Source organism: Lactuca sativa, chromosome 8 (genome assembly GCF_002870075.4).
Source record: "Lactuca sativa cultivar Salinas chromosome 8, Lsat_Salinas_v11, whole genome shotgun sequence".
NCBI classification, from domain to species: Eukaryota; Viridiplantae; Streptophyta; class Magnoliopsida; order Asterales; family Asteraceae; genus Lactuca; species Lactuca sativa.
The window spans coordinates 107,263,206-107,285,816 of NC_056630.2; the positions used below are offsets into that span (position 1 = coordinate 107,263,206).

General features: G+C 35.3%; 2 protein-coding genes across 4 annotated transcripts; one reads left to right on the forward strand and one right to left on the reverse strand.

Moving 5' to 3' along the window:
* The first annotated feature begins 14,196 nt into the window (after positions 1–14,196).
* Positions 14,197–18,455, forward strand: LOC111896979 (pumilio homolog 5). Of its 2 annotated transcripts, none has more exons than XM_023892958.3 (10): positions 14,197–14,413; positions 14,823–15,361; positions 15,454–16,382; positions 16,486–16,627; positions 16,737–16,844; positions 16,939–17,151; positions 17,240–17,350; positions 17,523–17,717; positions 17,867–18,038; positions 18,122–18,455. In XM_023892958.3, the coding sequence occupies exons 2-10, from the start codon at positions 14,915–14,917 to the stop codon at positions 18,142–18,144; spliced, it is 2,340 nt and encodes a 779-aa protein (XP_023748726.1). In that variant the 5' UTR covers positions 14,197–14,413; positions 14,823–14,914; the 3' UTR covers positions 18,145–18,455. The 2 variants fall into 2 exon arrangements, with proteins under 2 accessions (XP_023748726.1, XP_023748733.1); XM_023892965.3 differs by having other exon boundaries at positions 14,845–15,361.
* A 127-nt stretch (positions 18,456–18,582) lies between these two features.
* On the reverse strand, positions 18,583–21,051 carry LOC111896995 (18S rRNA (guanine-N(7))-methyltransferase RID2). Of its 2 annotated transcripts, none has more exons than XM_023892980.3 (9): positions 20,897–21,051; positions 20,433–20,597; positions 20,219–20,294; positions 19,910–19,993; positions 19,711–19,823; positions 19,527–19,576; positions 19,213–19,365; positions 18,964–19,114; positions 18,583–18,874 (listed from the first exon to the last, which is right to left on the reverse strand). In XM_023892980.3, the coding sequence occupies exons 2-9, from the start codon at positions 20,529–20,531 to the stop codon at positions 18,710–18,712; spliced, it is 891 nt and encodes a 296-aa protein (XP_023748748.1). In that variant the 5' UTR covers positions 20,532–20,597; positions 20,897–21,051; the 3' UTR covers positions 18,583–18,709. The 2 variants fall into 2 exon arrangements, with proteins under 2 accessions (XP_023748748.1, XP_023748742.1); XM_023892974.3 differs by having other exon boundaries at positions 20,854–21,013.
* Positions 21,052–22,611: the final 1,560 nt, after the last annotated feature.

Consider the following 22,611-nt stretch of genomic DNA (forward strand, 5'->3'; position numbering starts at 1 on the left):
AAGAGATTCCAAAGAAGAAGAGGCTTGGATCAAAGGGCTTTGCAAGGATTCGGGATAATCTTCTCCTGCAGCTTCCTATTGTCTAGATTCTTCATTTTGGGGGTGTTGAGATCATATCCTTTGGATGTATTGGAGTTTAGAGGCTATATCTGAGGTTGCTACCTCAGATCTGGGATGGAGAAGAGTTAGAAGGCATGAAAGTCCCTGTGTTGAGTGTTGGATGAAGCTATCTTGTCCCAAACCTTAGCCCTAATGTGCAAAATGCATAGATCTCTTTGGATTCACGTAAAGTTTGCCACTTTACGTGATGGATGAGTTGTAGGAGGCTAGATCTATGTTTTGGAGCAATTGCATGGCCTGGAGTGCTTCTGTATGGATTCAGACCGGTGGTACTCGGCGAGTCACATGGGTGGACTCGACGAGTTGCTTGAAGATGGCCTGGAACTCGGCGAGTTGTATGAACAACTCGGCGAGTAGGATGAAGATTGCCTGTAACTCGGCGAGTTGTATGAACAACTCGGCGAGTAGGTTGAAGATAGCCTTAGACTCGGCGAGTCTGTTCTTGGGCTCGGCGAGTCTTGTCGAAGAGTCCCAATATTTTCTGGTCGAGTCGAGAATCGGTGAGTCAAGGGATGACTCGGTGAGTTGTGTGCGAGTGGACTCAGAGTTGTTGAACTCGACGAGTCTCGGGGTGACTCGGCGAGTTAGGTCGCGGATTGAGGGAAGTTCTGAGTATGGGGACTCGGCGAGTCATCGGGTTGACTCGGCGAGTAGGGTCAGTCAGGGGTTGACTTTGACCTTGTCTTTGACCAAGGGTTGACCAGTGATTTCCAGGGGCATTGTGGTAATGGTTGACTGTTGTTTTGAGTCCAGTGCATTGGCGGTTGTCCAGTGGTGGAGATCGTATCAGTGATCGGAGCAGTTCGGGTTATCTGTTCAGTCGGCAGTTTCGAGGTGAGTTGTCCTCACTATATCAACAGGGTCTAAGGCACCAAGGCCGACCCTTATCGGATTGAGATCCGGGTAGTTGCTGTTATGTTGTTGCTATGTTATGTTTGCATCCTGAGAGTTAGGATGGTATATAGAGACCTGTTTGAGAACGGTACCCTGAGAGATAGGGAGATGCTATGCTAGTGACCTGTTAGGTCGGTATCCTGGTTAGGATGATGATATGCTATGTGATCTGTTTGATCTGCTTGTTGACTGTGAGTTGCTATATGATTGTATGTATATGTGCACATGGTTGTTTGGACTGGAGTTAGGTTGAGGCGGGTCCTGCTGTGTGCTGTAGGCCAAGATACCCAGGGCGGATCGGTTGTCCCGAAGGCCCATCGAGCGGTCCGGATAGGCTGTAGGCCCGAAAGGGCGGACCAGACGTGCCGAAGGCTCGGAGAGTGGACCAGATAGACTGAAGGCCCGGTGCGGGCGGACCAGTCATACTGTAGACTCAGAGAGTGGACCAGGTGGATTGAAGGCCCGGGAGCGGGCGGACCAATCACACTGCAGACTCGATGTATGTGGATAGACTCAGAGGGTGGACCAGGTGGACTGTAGGCCGGTGCGGCGGACCAGTCCCACAGTAGACCCGAAGTGCATGGCTGTTCTGTGATCGGATATGTTATGGCATGTTATGCGTGTATGGTATTTGTGGTTGGTATTTTGGGGATATCTCACTAAGCTTTCGGGCTTACAGTTGTGGTTTCATGTTTTTCAGGTTCTTCAGGAGACTGTGGCAAGGCGAAGGCGTGATCGTACCGCTCCTTATGATTTCGTTGTATTGTGATTCTGGGAACACGTTAAATGTTTTGTATTGAAAACCTTTTTGTAAAGATTTAATGGAATCAAGATGTTTTTGAAAAATTTAAAAATTGGTTGTATATTTCGGTCGTTACAGAAGGCCCCAAGAGAGCGAACCAAACGTGTCGAGGCTCGGAGAGTGGACCAGATAGACTGAAGGCCCGGTGCGGGAGGACCAGTCATACTGTAGACTCGGAGAGTGGACCAGGTGGACTGAAGGCCCGGTGCGGGCGGACCAATCACACTGTAGACTAGGAGGGAGAATGGACCAGGTGGACTGAAATCACGGTGCGGGCGGACCAGTCACATTGTAAACTCAGAGAGAGAGAGTGGACCGGGTGGACTGAAGGCTTGGTGCAGGCGGACCAGCCACACTGTAGACTCGATATGCATGGCTGTTCTATTTGTGATATGTTATGAGTATGTTTATGTGTGGTTGGTATTTTGGGGGTAACTCACTAAGCTTTCGGGCTTATAGTTCAGTATTGTTTCAGGTACTTCAGGAGATCGTGGCAAGGCGAAGGCGTGATCGTACCGCTCCTCATGTTTTATGATTTATATGATATGGTTATGGGGAATACTCTGATATTTAAACTATTTTGAAAACAAATGTATGAACTTTAAGGTTTTTGAGTGAATTAAAATGTTTTAAATTGGCTCGAATTTTATGGGTGTTACAGATTTTTATCTATCTATGTAGCTAGATCTCGAGTTTTGTCCCTTTTTCTCCTTATTCTTGGATGTTGCAATGGATGGACTTCATAAAGTTTGCAACTTTATGAATCTCCAGGCCAAGGTAACCTTAGAGTGGGATAGATCTGGTCTTTGGCCAAGCTGTGATGACATGCATGGACTTTAGGTCATATTTCCCCCTTTTGACCCATTTTTGGTTCTAAACATGCATTGAACATGCATGTCTATGAAGCACCCACCTTTGTGACGTTTTTGAGGCTAGAATCTCTTCTGGAAAAGTTGGGTTCTAAATCTCAAGGATTTTGTGCTTAATGGTTAAGCCTTTGAGTTTTCAAGCCTTGTGGAAGGGTTTTTGGGCATTTGGAGTAGTCCAAAAGGATAAAGTTGGAAACTTTATCCTTTTAGACACATTTGGAGTTTAGATCTGAGCCTTAGAGTCTTTGGAATCAAAGAATCATTTGTATGTGTTAAGCTAGGGAAAACTCGGCGAGTTGGCTAGGGCTTTCCATGACTTTCTGAGTACTGTAGAACTCGACGAGTTCAAGAGGTACACTCGACGAGTTGGGTCAACATGGACTATTGAACTTGACCGTTGACTTTGAATTTAACCATGGTTGACCAAGTTGGACTTTTGAGGGCATTTTGGGTATTTTGAGATTTTGATGGGTTGGTCATGATGGTTGTAGGCTTTGAGTCAGGAGCTGAGATTCAGAGTTAGATCTTATCAGTTTAGCTACTTCTGAGGTGAGTTTTCCTCACTGTACTTTGGGTAGGGGTGTTCACGGGGCGGTTCGGATCGGATAGTAAAACAATTATAAACCGTGACAACGGGGCGGGTACCTTGCTAGCACTAACCGTAACCGAACCGTATAAAAGCGGGTAACCACGGTTCGGTTCATCGGGTATCCGTTAAATATAAAAATAATAATGAATCAAAACTACAAACTCCATTTTAAACAATTCTTTTCTAAAAATAAAAAACTCACAAAATTAAGAAAAAAAAATCAATGTTTGCTAATAAACCAACTCTTTAATATTATAAAACCAATCATCAATTCTTTGATATAATGATATATAATATTTATTCATACTTGTTTATTTGCATGTGGTCTCAAACTAATTCTTTGGTTATGAAGGATAATTAATTTGATATCGTAAAACCAACTACACTTCTAGATTTTCTGGATTTACGCATAACAAAACACAGTACATTCGAATTACAGTCAAAGAGTTCTTTGATGTTTAAATTACAATCAATATATTAATATAACTAAATCTCATATATATATATATATATATATATATATATATATATATATATATATATATATATATATATATATATATATATATATATATATATATATATATATATATGACGGTTTGGTTCGGGTATCCGCGGATATTTAAATATTCAAACCGAAACCGACCCGCAGGTACTCGGTTTTTTCGGTTTTTGTTTTTTCGGATTCAGTTTTTTTCGATTTCGGGTTGGCTGGATCGGCTCGGTTTTTTGGTTTTGCGGTTTTTTTGCACACCCCTAACTTTCGGATCGAAGGCACCAAGTCCGGCTCATTAGTTTGATAACCTGACATTATTGATATGTTGAGTATGGTATAGATATGCATGTTATTCTTGATATGCTAGTTGGGTAGATCTGTAGGACTACCTGTGATATTGCCTGTTTATCTTTATATGATACTATCTGTTATATGTCGACATATTGTGTGGGTTGGATTGAGGTTGTACTGCTCGTGTTATAGCCAACAAACCCTGGAGTATGCAAGATATGAGCCGAGACCCAGGGAGGGCATGTCAGACTCATACTGAGGACTCATGAGCATTTCAGATACGAGCTGAGGGTTGGGAAGGGCATGCCAAAATCGTACTGAGGGCTAAACGGTATTCGGTGTAAGGACTAATCAGGCCGGGGAGCAAGCCAGACATAAGCTGTGGGTCGAGGGCAAGCCAGACATATGTTGTGGGCTCAAGGGTAATCCAGTCTGTTAAGTTGTGGACCCATTACATGTTGTTATTGTTGGATTAGTGTTTAAGCCCGTACTTGACCCGGTTGTGCATAGTCCTTTTGGGTTGCCTTTACCAAAGCAACTTGACTGGAAAAATAATAGAGAAAGAGGTTATTATGGTTTATTAATATATTATAAGAATAATATATTAAAAGAGAAATCATATTAGGGGGACTGAACTGTAATTATGTGATAGTTATAAGATTGGGCAAGGAAACCCTATGAGATAGGGTGGACGAATTCAAGGGATTAAAGGCCTTAGAATTCGTCCAAAGATAGGGCTTCTAGAGTTATCCTTTCGGCTGCTTGGTGGCTAAGAAACCAGATAAGGATAAGGACTAAAACCCTAATTCCTACACCTATATAAAGACCCCTTGGCATAAGAAATTCGGCCACTTGATCCCTAGGGTTCCTAGAGCCGATTTTTATACCTCCTCTCTCTCTCTCTCTCTCTCCCTATCCCCTCTCCATTTGCTCTTGGTGTTTGTGAGCCATTAGAGGTACTACACTTGTGGTACTTGCTTTCAAAGACAAGAAGATTCAAGATACAAGTTGTTATTACAACACAACAACAAGAGGTATGTGTTCTATTCTTCTATGTGATTTTCGAAAATACTAGAAGCATGCTAGGTTTCTTTTGTGTTCATAATATTGTATAACTAATCGTGAAAACATAGATCTGTATCTAGGGTTGCATGCACACATAGGATTGTATAAAACCCATCAGTGGTATCAGAGCATTTGGTTTTGTTTTCAATTAGTTTTATACAAAAGTATGAATTTGACATATTAGGTTTTATAGCCAATAAACCCTAGAGGCATGATTTTCGAAATTAGGGTTCTTAAACCCTAGATTTCGAAATTTGATAGGGTTTCCCAAACCCTTTCCTTAGCCTCCAAGATTTCGAATTTTAGGGTTATCCAACCCTAGGGTTTCGAAATTTGTCTCCTCCCCAAGATAAGATCCCTAAATTTTAGGGATTTGGATATTGCCATATCTTGTGATTATCTCTTTAATTGTTTAATTTGGTAATTAAAGATTTTGAATTATCCCATTCCAAATTTTCAATTTTTAGGGGATTTAAGGGTTAGGTTAAATTAATTGTTTAATTTAACAAGATAATCCTTCAAGGTTTAATAATTCAAATTAATAGTTTAATTTTGGGATAATTATTAAATTAAAGTTTTAAACCAATGTTTTAATATTTAAAAATTTAAAATTAAAAGTTTTTAAATTTTAGAAATTTTAAATTTAATTAAAACCCTAGTATTTTGAAATGTTTAAAATACACCCTATACTAGTATAATATTACAAGATTAATATGTATATATGTATAACTTAAAATGCTAGTCTTACCGTTAGTAGGCCTCATTCATGAAGCCAATCTCTAAGGGGGGTACCAGGTTATGGCCTAAAATGGTCATGTAATGGGTGTCCACTCTCACCCACTGCTTCCTTGATTGGTGGAGGGTCGTTAGCCAAACGGGTAGGATAGGGCAACCCTCTCTCATTAATAAGTATAATGAATTACAAAAGTAACTAAATAGCTTTACAAAAATTCCCAATCTTAGTTACTTTAGGCAAAAATGAATTGATGCAATTCCATGAAATTACACTTTGTACCCTTGCTAAGACGTTAATGGAGCGTGTGTGGTTAACCGGCACACTAATTGGGTTCTAAGAAAAGGTGGCAAAGGGTGACTCATTGTTTGTCATAGTTCGATGGAGCGTGTGTGGCTAACCGACACATCGAATAGGTGACTGTAACAATGAGGGCACCATGTACATTTGCATGGTTATTCACACCCGCTTTATGATCCTCGACATCCCAGTTACAAACTAGAGGGGCATATCGAGATTTAAACATGCCATTGAAAAGTTCAATGAATCTCAAAAGAATCTAGGAGTTTTCAATACATTTAAAACTTAATCTCTTTTTCGTTTTTCATGGTGGAGAATTAGTGAATCGTCATTCACTTACCTTCAAATTATTTGCATGTTAGATTACGGCATCCATTTTCTAATATGTAAATAATGTTGTTGGATCCTAGACCTAATTTCTCATTTGGGTGTTTAATTAGGGATTCACTTCTAATCAAACTTTGTTCTTTTCCTTTTTAGATGTCGAACATGAACAACAACAACGCTTCCGGCTCGAGTTCCTCCGGCTCATTCTCACTCATGAACTTGTGTGGGAGGGTGATATTTAACGGAAACAATTTCAATGATTGGATCCGTAACATAAGAATGGTCACCCGTAACGAGGACAAAGAGTATGTCCTTGATAAGGAGCCGAAGGAGATCGACATGAAAACTGCTACTCCTGAAGAGATCGCTGCCTTTGAGGCCCACGGGCGTGATGCCACGAAAGTCCATTGCATCATGCTAGCGACAATGACTTCCGAACTCCAAAAGTCCTATGAGGACATGTATCCTTATGAGATGCATCAAGACTTGCTGGACTGGTACCACCAAAGTGCGAGGCAAGAAAGGTACGAGATCATCACCTTGATGATCACTACCCAAATGGGTAATGGAGAGTCCCTTACCGCCCATCTGCAAAAAATGCAGAGATATGTTGATCGTCTGCTAAAGTTGAATGTTAACTTGGATGAAGAGCTGGCGATTGACATCATCCTTCATTCCTTGCCTCCCTGCTACAACCAGTTCCGCATGACCTACTGTAACATCCCGAAATTTCAGAAGTTCAATGAAGGGCCAAAAGTGTAAATAAAAGAAGGGACTCGACGAGTAGGTCTTCTTACTCGCCGAGTTGGAGCAGGATCTGGGTCGCAAAATAAGTGGCCAACTCGCCGAGTCGGCGGCTTGGACTCGACGAGTTGGTGCTTAAGAGAGAAAACCATAATCCTAGGGGTTGTGCCCTATATAAAGCACATTATAACCCACCCTCAGCCTCTTTGCTACCCTTTTGAGATCTAGAAACCCTAGAATCGAGTGAGCCTCCATTAATAAAGAGAATAGAGCTTTGGAGGAGGAAATCTTAGAAAGGGGCTTGAAGATCAAGAGGATTGCTGCAAAGGAGTGGTGTTGATGCGGGATCTACTTCAGTTGGAGCATATATTGGAGGTAATAATCTGTTGCTTGGGCTCTTTTGCATCTAAATCTATTATCATTTGAGATTGGGGCATTTTTGGTATGATAGAGAGCTATTTCGAGTTGGAGGCTTAGATCTGAGGTTGTTACTTTAGATCCAGGCTTGTGATGGTCCAAAATGTCAAAAAGCTTCTGTCTAAGAGTTGTTAGTGAAGCCCCTTTGTCATAAAACCTAGTCCTAGAGTGTTTTGGGCCTATATCTCCTTGGTTTCACGTAAAGTTTGCCACTTTATGTGAGGGTTAGACAGTAGAAGAGTGGATCTATGGATTGGAGCCCTTGCATGGCTCGAAAAGCCTCTGTATGGATTGAGAGTTGGAGAGAGTCGACGAGTCACATGGGTGTACTCGGCGAGTTGTATGAACATAAGCATGGACTCGGAGAGTTGGAAGAACAACTCTGCGAGTCTGTTCTTGGACTCGGCGAGTCTGGTCGTGGAACCCTAACCTCTTCTGGTTCCTCGAATCCGTGAGTCGAGGGGTGACTCTGTGAGTTGAGCAGGATGGGACTCGGAGATCGTTGGACTCGACGAGTCTTGGGGTGACTCGGCGAGTTGAGTCGTGTTCTAAGAGTTTTCAGAGTATAAGGACTTGACGAGTCAACGGGTTGACTCGGTGAGTAGAGTCAGTCATGAAGTTTAACTTTGGCCTGGACTTTGACTTTAACCTTCAAGGGTGTTATGGTAATTGGTTATTTATGTCAATGGTCCATTGATGGCAATAGGTGTTGGAGTTTGGAGCAGTGTTTCGGGTGTGAGCTTTCGTGGTTCGGTTCTTCATTTCATGTGAGTTATCCTCACTGTACTCAAGGGTCTAAGGCACCAAGGCCGACCCTTTGAATTGTTTTTTAGAGCTTGTTATGTTTATGTGATGATATGCTTGCTAGTATCCTGGTAGATAGGATGATGATATGAGGATATGCCTTGTTAGCTTAGTATCCTAGAGGAATGGATAGTTAAGTGATGGCTAGTTCTGTTGGATCAGTACCCTGGTAGTTGAGTAGTGGTTATGAATATAGACCTGTAGTTGGTCTTGCCTTATGTACGCTGGTAGGAGGTTACCTGTGATATATGTATGTTGAGCAGTAGCAAAGGGTATTCCATCCCGGTAGGATGATAGGGCTAGGTTATAATGTGGATGAACAATTATTGTGTGGACGTGTAGACAGTGCGATTCTATGAGAATTACCAAGAGAATAAATTGTTTAGTAATGCGAATACGTTCAAGCTTACAAAAATATCGTCATTTTCATGCATTTTTACTAATTCTTATTCATTCTTGTTCTCATAAATCGTTTTTCACTCATTTTCATTCTGACAGAATACGACTCAGTAAACATTATGACAGAATGAGTATAATAATAAAAAGTCTATAATAACCTTATAGACAATTTAATTAGTGATAATGTGTGATAATGACAATAATTATGTAAGATTGAACGTATTCATATTATCAAACAACATATTTTCTTTGTCATTCTTACACACTGTTCACACGTCCACACAATAGATCTTCATCCACACTTGAACCTAGCTCTCTCTCTCTCTCTCTCTATATATATATATATATATATATATATATATATATATATATATATATAATAGATCTTCATCCACACTTGAACCTAGCTCTCCCTCCCTCTCTCACACTCTCTCTCTCTCTCTCTCTCTATATATATATATATATATATATATATATATATATATATATATATATAGAGAGAGAGAGAGAGAGAGAGATAGCTAGGTTCAAGTGTGGATGAACATCTATTGTGCGGACGTGTGAACAGTGTTATTCTGTAAGAACGACAAAGAAAATATGTTGTTTGATAATATAAATACGTTCAATCTTATATGTTGTTTGATAATATGAATACATTCACCTTATATATATATATATATATATATATATATATATATATATATATATATATATATATATATATATATATATATTATAAAGTGATATAATTTCATGTATTTATTTAAATCATCGATTATAATTTTATATAACTAAAAAATATCTTTTAATTAATAATTTATTTGAAATAGTTGGTTAATAATTTTAAGTTTTTTACTACGAAAGTTTAATTGACTCCATAACCGTGGTTCTCACGGGTTATAAACTAGTTAATAAAATGAAAAAAACCAAAAAATGTCATGTGGAAAATAAATTAATTGAAAATAACCACAACATGACATGTGAGCAAACCAATAAGAGTGTAACATGTGGCAAAAAGTTTTTTATTTATTAGGGAGGATATATATATATATATATATATATATATATATATATATATATATATAGAGAGAGAGAGAGAGAGAGAGAGGTGTTCAATTGAGAAAATAAAAAAGGTTGAGAATGAGGGAATCATTCTCAACCACTCATTTATTCTAAGCATAAAAAGATACGGTGACAAACTTGTAAATATGATAATAACTTCAATCTCAAATACGCAACTGTAATCGATCATTCATCATCCAAATTTCTCCTCCAACCTTCAACAATCACTCAGATTTCTTCAATTAAACCATCATCAACATCATCCAGTGCTAATCAATCATCGATCTTCGTCAATAACATGTTTATCAACACGATTCAACAGTTAACAACAAAAATTCATTTTTGGTTCTTTTAATCCAACCTTCAATTCTGCTTGAATACGATCAGATCTTCAACATCTACGATTAATTATACTCCCAACGTCATTAGATCAACATCATCGATAATCAACAAAAAATCCACTTCATATCATTCATTCAACATCGATTATCAAATAAAACTTCAAAATTGAGGTTAGAAAAAGATCAAATCGTTTTTTTTTAACAATTTCATATAATTCTCTATCAATCTACTATTTTGTAAGATTTAAATAGTCAAAGTATCATGTTTTTAACATTTTTAAAAAAGTTAAATTGTATGCACTCCAACTGTTTGATGAAATGCATAAACTAAATTACCACGTTATATTCATATATGAATATGTTTTCTCACCTGAATCAGTATATGATTATTAAAACAAAAAAACAAATATGCAAGTCTGTATGTTATTCATATATGAATAACATATAAAAATTATATATATTTGTGAAAATACCTTGTAATATTCATATGTGAATATACTGTGTAATATTTATAAGTGAATATATCATCTAATATTCACAAGTGAATATACTATGTAATATTTACATGTGATATACCATGTAATACTACATAATATTTAAATATGAAAATATTATATAATATTCATAAGTGAATATACCATCTAATATTCACAAATGAATAAACTATGTAATATTTACAAGTGAATGCATTGTCTAATATTTAAATATGAATATACTATGTTTATTATATGCTATATTCATATATGAATGATACTTAAATTGTAAAAAAAATTAATCATAGTTTGTATTCATAAGTGAATAACGAATGTACTGTAGTAAAAACCTGATTCATTTTTATTCACTTATGAATAACGATAGCTGAAAATATAAAAAAATATATATTTTTTTATTTTATCTTAAAACGATATCAATATGGATGTCTATTTGTAGAGAATAAAAAAGGGTAAATGGCACAAAAAACACTATTTTTACACAGAAAATCGATTTTGACACCGTGTTTTTTTTTTGTGTCAATTTTGACACTATGTTCTCTAATTTTTTACAATTTTGACCACTTGACTGGTTAACCAGGTAGTATGCTGAAGTGGCATGATGACGTGTCAGTTTTGATGACGTGGCATGATGGCATGATATGTTGACGTGTCAAAATTGAATTTTTTTTCTCACAAAAAACACTAAGTTTTCATTTTTTTTTCGATTTTGACATTAAGTTTAACTTTTTCTTTCAACTTTGACACTATATTTTTTTGTTCCAAATCGAACATCATTTTTTCCAATTTTGTTCAATGTTGACAATTTTCTATTTGAAACCGTATAAATATTTTTTTAATACATTTAAACTGTATAAATATGTTTTTTTTCATTTAAAAACCATAGTTTTGTATAAATTCATTTTTTTTACACTCAAACCATATTTTTATGTATAAATATGTATTAGTTATATAAAAATTGTATTTTTTTTATTAAATATGCAACTTTAAAATGTGTTTGGAGGTTTGGAGGCGTGTGGTCGATCAAAACTCGGATATCAAGTCTACAACCCATCAAATTTTTACATCTTATTAGAAACTTATGGTTAGTTTGATTCTCATTATATAACTAATGCTTTGAATGCAAGAAAAAAAACACCTTGTATTTAAATAAAAAATATGGTTTTTAAACGAAAAAAAATATGTTTATACGGTTTAAAATGTAATAAAAAAATATATTTATATGGTTTCAAATGGAAAATAGACAAAATTGAACAAAATTTGATAAATGATGTTCGATTGGAACAAAAAAAACATAGTGTCAAAATTGAAATAAAAAATTAAACTTAGTGTCAAAATCGAAAAAAGTGAACTTAGTGTTTTTTGTGGAAAAAAAATCAATTTTGACACGTCAGCATATCATGTCAGCATGTCACGTCATCAAAACTGCCACGTCATCATGCCACGTAAGCATGTAACCTGGTTAACCGGTCAAGTGGTCAGAATTGTAACAAATTGGAAAACACAGTGTCAAAATTGACACAAAAAAAACACGGTATCAAAATCGAATTTCTGTATAAAAAGAGTGTTTTTTGTGCCATTTACCCAATAGAAAATCATGAATTTTGGTATATTTAAAATCATTTTTCGATAAAAATAGCTTCTTAAAAATTAAAAAAACCGAAAAAACTATGTTTTTGTATAAATTAAGGTAAAGCTTAGCATAATTTAAGGAAACATGTTTTGTTGGAAAACACATGTCTATTCCTTTCCCATTTCCGCTTGTACGACGGAGGTTTTTGCGGCAAAAATAAATGAGTGGTTGAGAATGATTCCCCCATTCTCAACCTATTTTTTTTCTCAATTGAACCATCCTCTCTCTCTCTCTCTCTCTCTCTCTATATATATATATATATATATATATATATATATATATATATATATATATATATATATATATATATAGGGTTAGGCCCCGTTTGATACGCATCTTTTCAGGTCCAAATAGATCTTTCTGGCTGAATGGACCGGAAAGACTGTTTGATTTGCACAAAAGAAGGGGTCTTTCCCGGTAAGATATGTCTTTCACAGAAAGCCCCAAAATCATATCTTTCTGGCTGAATGGGCTGGAAAGACAATTATACACTAAACTCCGCATCTTTCTTTCTTTATTGAATTATTAATTTTTTTAAATAACCTTTTCTTTAAATTTATTTTTATTGAATTATTTTTTTTCATCATTCAGCACGGTCAGTCAGATGTACAATCAAACAACATGGTTTCTTTCCCAGTCAGAAAACTTTCCCAGACAGCACTTTACCGGACAATACTTTTCCAGACAGAAACTATCAAACGGGACCTTAGGTTATTTTGTTTTCACTATCTATTGTATGCATGTATGATTGATTCTGGACCAATCATTTTAGTCATTTTAGTTATTTTAAAATAACTAAAATGATTGATCCAGAATCAATCATACATGCAACATAATAGATAGTGAAAACATTTGAACCTAACTCTCTCTCTCTCTCTCTCTCTATATATATATATATATATATATATATATATATATATATATATTCAAATAAGGACAATCCAATTTCTTTGAAGCATTGGAATGTAATCTTGTTAAATATTCAAAAATTGAACCTGCAAATTTAACTAAACTAAAGGGACCAAAACTGTAATTTACTCTATGTTTTTAGAAAAAAAGAGTAAATATTGAAGATGCTCTTAGATTGTAGAGCAATTTAGAATAGAGTAACAGGGATAGGTGTTAGCAAGTTAGGTATTGGCCAAATGTCATAATGATTAAAATTATCTTGGGATACCACATTTTGTCAATATGATAATGCATTTACCTGTAAATTAATCCAAACTTTCCTTTTCATATCAAAACTAGTATATTCGTATTTTTTTATTCTAATAAATTATCCTTTTCAATTTTAAATAGTATATTTGTATTCAAATAAAAATAATTTATTTATTACGCATAACATCAATTTGTCTCTATTATATCATTTTCATAAATTCACAAGTTCTAAAAATAAATGAAAATCCAAGTTTAAGCTTTTATCTAGACTGAAAATGATCCTTCTACTGCTTTAATTAAGTAAAGCTTAATACATATAACATATACCAAAATAATATACTATGGTATAAGCTTTCATATTATAATTTAAATTAATAATTTGTATACAAGTTTAGACACACAAAGAGAGCAAAGTAATGTTGACACTTGTCCATTGACATATTATTATTATCCTAGAAAAACATAGGAAAAATAGTTTATTTCCCTTTTCCTCTTGCTATTTTAAGACTTATAATAATAATTTTTTGATATAGAAAAAAAGAAGAAGGTTGAGTGTATATCTGCTCCTTGGTTTGCTGACTACAGCATCTAATGAATAATCTGATTCCCATTTTTCTAACCAAAAACCTCTATGGCAGGTTACTCTCTTGTCGTTTTCTTCCTTCTTCTGGCATTATTTGCATTACCTTTGGATGCAAAATACAAAACTAGAGATTGGAATTAGCACTTTTTTCACCTTTTATGACCTCTAAATGTCCCCAAAGCCCCACCCCATTTCATTTTCAACACCCCTTTTTTCTTCTCTGATCACCAGCAGCTATTCTACAGAATCTAGGGTTTTCAAGACTGAATATGCACCTGTTTTAGACAAAACCCAGGTGACAATCTTCTTTATTTCACTGTTTTCTCAATTCTTTAACTGATTTTGGTTTTAGGGTTCCATGAATTTGAGTTTACTTCTTGTTGATTGCTGTTACTCGATAAAGATTATATCTCCTTCTTTCGTTTGCATGGTTTTTTATGTGTTTTTCCCTAAATTAAAGAATCTTGTGTTTATACTGATCAGAAAGAGTTCTTAGTTCGTCATGTTTGTATCTTTTCGTTTTCTGGTATATGGGTTTTCCAGTTTTCTTGATTTGAACTTAACGGAAGTGATATAGTTTTTGTTGATTTTGTTTACTTTCTGAGAATTTGAAGCTAATGAAACTAAAATATAAATAGATTATCGAGCTTTGTGCTAATTGAGTGTCTTCTCCTTCAAAATGTTACCTTTATTTTCGATCACAGTCGTGGTTCTGCAACTTTTCAGACAAAAAAATGGGATGATTTCGACGGTTTGAATCACAAAAAGTGGGAGAATTTCAATCCTTCCAGTTGAAATGACCACCGAAAGCCCAATCAGAATCATGGATGCATTCGGGAAACAATCTACGAACATGAACATCGAGGACCTGGGATTACTCTTGAAAGCTCAAAATTTTCAAGAAAAACAGAAAACTTCACCTCCCAATCGAAGCGGAAGTGCTCCTCCAAGCATGGAAGGTTCATTTGCCGCCATTGAAAACTTCATGTCGAGACATAAAATTTCTCAAAATATGTCTGAATCTGAAGAACAGCTTCGCGCGGATCCTTCTTACATTGCGTATTACTCGAACCACGTCAATTTAAACCCTAGACTCCCTCAACCTCTAATCTCAGATGAAAATAGACATCTGTTTGTAGGAAATAATCAAAGACCGACATCTTTTGATGATTCTTTCCGCCCAAATCAGAGTAATCTTTCCACCCATAAAGAAGAATCAGACGATGATCGATCACCAAAACAGGTATCTTCGAATTTTTCATAGAAACAAAACTGATTTCTGTTTCTCTCTGAGTTTAATCATAATTCATAATATAACTGTCTAATTCCATACAGGAAGAAACAGAGGAAACAAATGATCATGATACGGGGCGACTTTTGTATTCAAACCCCCCTCCATCTTCCATTAACACAACTTCAATTAATCATTCACAAGACAATCTTCCGAATGCAGAAAGTCAAAGTCAAAGAGACCGAAGAACAATGTTTCAAGTATACGGGCCGGGCCCACAACATCAAACCTACATTAACATGAACCAATATCTTCAAACTCCTTCAAATTCAGTGACTTCACAGTCGCCATATGGATCGGGTTCATATATGATGACGGGTAATCCTGTTTACCCGAATATGATTCAATCTGGATACTTCCCTCCTCAACAATACGTAACCGGATATGCTTTTAATCATCAACCTTCTCTTTCACCTTATGTAACTGGATACCTCCCTACAAATCCTGTTCATGTCCCTATGCCTTTCGATATCACTGCATCTCAAAGCTTCATTGGTCAAAATCAAAGTCAAACCTCTGGTGTTAATTTGCAACATTTCAACAAGTTCTATGGGCACCCAGGATTACAAATTCAACCTCCATTTCTTGAAAGTTTGCAGATTGCTTCTTCTACACATGGAGATGATCATCAGATAATGCCAAAACAACAATCTTTAGGACTCATGGGGCATAATTTGAATTCAAGAAGAATAGATACTCATACTATGAATCCTTACTATTTTGGAAGCCCAACAAATTCTGGTATTTTACAGTTTCCACCCTCGAATTTTGCTAGTCCACCTGTCCCAGGATCCCCTATTGGTGGGGTCGGTTTCCATAGTGGGAGGAATGGAGTGAGGTCACCTTCAGGCTCTTATGGTGGACATCAGGTTTTTAAAGATCCTAAAACCTATTCATTTCTTGAAGAATTGAAATCTGGGAAAGGTCGTAGGCTTGATCTTTCTGATATTTTTGGGCATATTGTTGAATTCTGGTTAGTAACAATTGTGACTTTGGGTTGTTTTTTAAGTTTATAAAAAGCTTTTCTTTATGGTTTTAAGATGAAATAATGGCATCTTTGTAATTTTTAAATGCAGTGGTGATCAACATGGAAGTCGATTCATTCAACAGAAGCTGGAAATTTGTAGTGTTGAAGAGAAGGAATCTGTATTTAAAGAAGTTCTTCCTAATGCTTCTAGTTTGATCACTGATGTTTTTGGTAACTATGTTATTCAAAAGGTATGCATGGGGTAATTCCGTAATTTTATATTCTAACACTATCAATCACTTGTCCAAAGGTGTAATTTATACTTTATTTTCTTTTAATGATTAGTTTGTTGTATTCCAGTTTTTTGAGTATGGAAGTACTGAGCAAAGAAGGGAGCTTGTAAACCAGCTTGAAGGTCAGATATTGCCTTTAAGTCTCCAAATGTATGGTTGCCGAGTGATCCAAAAGGTAAATGTATTTCCTATGTGAAATTTCTAAAATACCCTCACGAAGGGATATTTGAAAGGGACTATATCTAATAATTTTGGTGAATTTGTGTTAGGCCCTTGATGTGATTGAGCTAGAACAAAAAATAAAACTTGTTCGTGAGCTAGATGGACATGTTTTAAGATGTGTTCGTGATCAAAATGGAAATCATGTGATACAAAAATGTATAGAAAGTATTTCAATGGAGAAAATAAAATTTGTAATCTCATCTTTTCGTGGTCAAGTTGCATCCCTTTCAACACATCCGTATGGATGTCGTGTCATTCAGGTTCGTTTTTTTTTGTTCCAATAACAATATTTAAAATAATGTTGTTGATTTAAATCTCTAAATCTTTAAACCTTCTTGTTGTTAATAGAGGGTACTAGAACACTCCACAGATGAATTACAAAGCCAATTTATTGTTGATGAGATATTAGAGTCTGTTTACACTCTCGCACAAGATCAATATGGCAATTATGTAACTCAGGTTTGTTTTTTAATTTCCATTTGGTAAATTTAAAGTTTGTAACACAACACCCGAAGCCCAAATTTGGTGGGCCACAAGCCCACAACTTAAGGCTTATAAGGGTAAATTCTCACTTTCTATAATATATGATGCATGTGAGATGAGTTGAGTTGAGTTGTTATGAAATTTGTAGCATGTGTTAAAGAGGGGAAAACCGGAGGAAAGAAACCAAATTGTACACAAGTTGAAGGGACATGTTGTACAACTAAGTCAACATAAATTTGCATCAAATGTTATTGAGAAGTGTTTGGAATATGGTGATTCTGCTACAAGAGGAGTCTTGATTGAAGAGATCATTGGTCTTGGTGACAATAACGATAATTTATTGGTGAGTGCTTTTTTTTAAGAAAGAACGTATATATCTGTTTCTTACATGGTATCAAAGCAAATCTAAAATCTAAAATCTCAGAAATCTTACATGGTATCAGAGCAGACATCATGATCTGATAGATGTTTTTTATTTTGATGATGTTGTAGGCGATGGTGAAGGACCAATTTGCAAATTATGTTATCCAGAAGGTTCTTCAAACGTGTACACCGGATCAACATCAAGTGTTGCTTGGTAGAATAAAGATTCATCTCAATTCATTGAAGAAATATACTTATGGAAAACATATTGTTGCTCGCTTTGAACAATTATATGGTGAAGGTGAGTGAATTGTTATCTCATCTCCTTCTATATTTATATCTATAAAGACATGGATTAAGTTTTTTATTTTTTTATTTTTGTAGAGTTTCAAGTGTCTGGATCATAAAGTGCTGCTGAATACATTACTGGTGAAGTAGAGAAATTGGAAAATGGAGAAAAAAAAGTGTATTTGAAGCATGGGTGTTTTAGGAAGTGGGTAAAATATAGAAGTATGAATCGACATGTTGTATAGATACAGTCGTTATGCATAGTGATGCTGCTGTAAATTCCTGAATTATTTGTCTTAAGTTTGTGGTTGTGATGTCTGGATATTGAGTTTTTAGCTAGGGAAGTCTGAAGATGAATGTTTCTCTTTTTCCTGTCACATGAATATCATTAAAATAAGGGTTAATTCTATTTTCAAGTAATGAATTGTTATATTTGTTGTCACTAAAGGTTTGATGTTGATATCATCTTTTTACAAAATCACTACATTGAACACACAAAGTTTTGCACAATGACACCCACTTCATTAGGATTAATGGTGGTGATAATATGAATATAGTTTATGAAAAAACAAATAACATTCTTATAGAATCACTAATCCTTGAAATGAAAGATTCACACACACACACACAAAAAAAAAAAATTTCACATCTTTAATACAAAATCAATGTAAAAGAAGCTAAAAATCAAAAGCGGGCCTTTCGTTTTCGAGCAGTGTACTTAGAATCAGGAGGCACAACATTTCCTTTGCTCCTCATCTTCTCTTTCTTCTGTAACACCCAAGATTTTGTCTTACCTTTTTTTGTTATTCTTTGCTTTTTTCTTGGCCTATGCCTATCTGAAATACACACCTACAAAAAAACCAACATTTTAAAAGTTTTTAGTTTCAGAAATAAAAAACAAGAAAAAAAGACTTACATATGGATTTTAAAAGACTTACAGTTTGGTTCTCTTCATCTTCACTACCATCATCATCATCATCATCATCATCTGAACAAATGTTTTCATCTTCACCTTTGGCATTTGGTGTGGTGGTGCTCATAGATGGTGGCCCACAAGTCAGCACAAGGTACTCTTTTCTTTTCTTTGAGCTTTTATAAAATCAAAGTATGCTAGGATATTAAACATCAACATAAAACCACCAATCTTGTGTTTGGTTTTTAATAAAAAATGACAGATGAGAAAATACCTGTGAGGGTAATCAATAACTACACCACCAGCAAATCCAGCACGCATAGCATAACTTAAAATTAGCTCTCTTTGAGCATTATTTTCAGGATACAATTGGAAAACAGCTCTAGCTCCCCTACCCAAGCATCTATAAAGTGATCCAAAGAATGCCCTGAAAAAACATACACAAGGGTCCAAATTCAAAGCCTAATTGTACTTCATTTTATTTCAACTTGAAGTGATTTTTATACCAAAAGAAGTTATCAACTTTCAAGAAGTAAAAATTATGTACAACAAACAATATGGGAACAAAAAGAATGGAATTGTACATACTTCAATCTCAACCGAGGCTCATGACAAGATTTATCAGCATTGCACAACCACTGCATATAATCAAATCAAACTGTTGGAATAATCACTTTTTAACAAGATGTGTAATCTAGATGCATCAATTGTTGAGAAATTGAGCAATGTAATACAAATAAAAATGGATCAGACTTTGAAAGATGATATAAACCTGTACAGCTGAGATACTGATAGCACCATCAATCACTCCAGGCCGAATTCCAAGGCCCTGACCCATGTCTCCAAGTATAAGATCACCATCAGCCTCCCGCTCCAAAGCAACATCTGGATTAGGTAATCATATTATATATAAGATAGATGATAAATCCACCTCTCAAGCTTTTGAACATGAAACCTAAATTATTGCATACCAAGCATTGATTTTGATATATCTAGACCAATCCATTCATGTCCATGCTCAGATATTGTTTCACCACTAAGTCCAGAACCACAACCTGCAAATGATGAGACCAAGAACAGCTCAAGTCTGTGATTATTTCAGAAAGATAACTAAAAACAGCATCAGTTCATTACTAACAAAAATATCCATGCAAGAATTATAAATGAGATGTCTTGCATAGAATTAGGCCAAAAGGATCAGCTTAAAAGATTTTCATGTACTTGGACATGAGTAAACTTATCAACATTCACGCTAAATGTAGTAAAGAACATGAATTTACCAATGTCAAGAAGTAATCTAGGGACATCATCATCAGGCAACGCAAGAAGCTCTAGTGCTCTTTCAGAAAGCTCCGCCTTCAAATTGTAATAGAAATTTCAGAACATTGACGCAGAAACGAGAGAAAATATAAACCAAATAGAAGTGTCATCATAACCGGATAATTAGATACAGAAACAGGATACATACAGATATGCATTCATATAAAAATATACCTGAATTCCGACTATACGCGAGGATGAAGTGTATTTTCGAGCTTCAACATCGTCGTAGAATATCTCCGGTGGTGCTTGTAGCTCCGGCCTCGACGACATCTTGACTGAATGCGGCGGTGGCGACTTTACTGATCGACAAGAGGGTGCTGTTGAGGTTTTACTCAGCTGTGTAATGCAATATAAAGGGTTTTTATTCAAAATTAGGTTTCCTGAACTACTAATTTAACATAAACATATGCACAAAATCAAAAGGGAGAAGCGAGAACAGAGAGCATGTTAACAGAGAGATATTAACATGAAATATTCACATAAAATTTTGAGAACAGAGACAGCGAATGATATTCACTAAACCAGCAACAACTAACGGCGAAGATGCAGGTAAAAGGGTCAAAATCAGATTAGACAGAGAACCAAGAAGTACCAGCGATTAGACAGAACAGAGAAGATGCAGCAATTTTGATTACCCTTGATGAAGAAGATGCGTTCGGGGGAGAACTTGAGCGGCTGGGAAGAAGGGTTTAGGTATCAAAGTGTGACTGTGTGAGGGAGGTTTTTGATATGTAGGGAGGAGTTATTTATTGGTTTACATTTTTTTAAACCTAAATATTCAAGTAAATTACAAAAATATAATCAAAATTAAGGTGAAAGATTTTGAATATATATTGGATATTAACAAAAAAATAACCGTATCTTTATGTTAATAAAAAATACAAACTATTTTGGTTGTCTGGAATAAGATGAAAGTTGTTCGGAATATGATGAATAATTTTTAATCGTTTTATATCTCAAGAATTTATTGTGATTTTTTTTTCAATTTTTTTTGTTCTTGGATTCTTTATTAGGCCTTTCAACAATTTGTATGTAGCTTAGTCAACATTAGGCAACCCACAAAAACATGTTAAATATTGAAACTATATTCTAGAATCTAGAATGTGAAGAAGAATATGAAATACGAAGAAGAATATGATACTTTGAGTGTTTATTGTGTATAGTAATGTTTTATTACTTGTCATTTTTGTAGTCATTAAGTGTTCCATTATTTTTACATATGTATGAGCGATTTTTATATGACCAATTTTGTCGAATCGATACCAAATTCAAAGCAATATTTTGAATCAGTTTGTAGGTGCACCCGATCAACTTGTGTGAACGTTACTTAAAAGAAGTAGGTTTTACAAATGAGGAGATAATGACGAACCTAATAGAACTTTTAGAATTAAAACAATAGATTATAAAGATGACGAATAATGATGAGAAATCAGACAGGGTGTTAAAATCGAAGATGGAAGCATATAAAACTCTCAAAGATGGGTGTGAGTCAAGCTACGATAAAACTATTATTTTAAACTATTCTATGATGTTTTTAGTTGTCGATAACTTCATGAACTAATAAATGTTTTATAAAGTTGAGTATTTTTGAACTATATCATTTGTTTAAAAAAAGATTTACTTCTATTTTTTTATCACGATCTTCAACATATACTAATGTGGTACCGGGTTTAATACCCACGTGGGGTCAGAGATCGGGAGTTCAGTCCCTGCAAAACCCAATTTGGGTGCCTCATAAACTTGTGCCACATGTGAGGAAATTTTCCCTGGAAACCCTTGTGGGGGCTGAGTTTGCCCTGTAAAGGAGCTCAAACCCGGGGTGCTAAATTTAAATATGCGAGTAGACTTTCGTTTAATCATTTGTCGTTTCCAAAAAAATAATAATGTGTTACACATGCCAATAGAATGAGAACAAATGCACGTTAAAGTTAGACAATAGTGTCTTATTGACAACACTGCATTATAATTCATTTGTGATTTTCAACATGTCAAGAACAATTGTTGGATTTATGGATCTCATTACAACCTTCAGAAAACCGAGGAACATAAAAGTTAGTGCGTTATAATATGCAAACGCTCTTGATTACAATGTCTAAAGATATACAATTATAAGAATTCTTTAACTCAATGGAAAGACCGAAGCTTGTGGGGCAAGTGCAACACTTCAAAAGTGAGTTGCCTAGAGTGATATTACATGACATTAATGAAAGGCTACATAAAATTCTTTGAAGTCATACTGTTTGGTTGGAACTTATGCAACTCTCAAGTATACATTATTATTTTATATAAGACAATACATAATGTGATTTTGAACACTAATACGTAACGTGTTATGATTTTCGTAAATGCT

What these genes read in the sequence shown, in the direction of transcription:
- LOC111896979 (XM_023892958.3), top strand. Translation starts at nt 14,915, where the DNA reads ATGACCACCGAAAGCCCAATCAGAATCATGGATGCATTCGGGAAACAA. An exon ending in GGGCATATTGTTGAATTCTG is followed by an intron (nt 16,383 to 16,485) that starts GTTAGTAACAAT and finishes TTTTAAATGCAG; the next exon opens with TGGTGATCAACATGGAAGTC. An exon ending in TGAACAATTATATGGTGAAG is followed by an intron (nt 18,039 to 18,121) that starts GTGAGTGAATTG and finishes TTATTTTTGTAG; the next exon opens with AGTTTCAAGTGTCTGGATCA.
- LOC111896995 (XM_023892980.3), bottom strand. Translation starts at nt 20,531, where the DNA reads ATGTCGTCGAGGCCGGAGCTACAAGCACCACCGGAGATATTCTACGAC. An exon ending in GAGCCTCGGTTGAGATTGAA is followed by an intron (nt 19,366 to 19,526) that starts GTATGTACAATT and finishes ATGTTTTTTCAG; the next exon opens with GGCATTCTTTGGATCACTTT. An exon ending in AAGATGAAGAGAACCAAACT is followed by an intron (nt 18,875 to 18,963) that starts GTAAGTCTTTTA and finishes GTTTTTTTGTAG; the next exon opens with GTGTGTATTTCAGATAGGCA.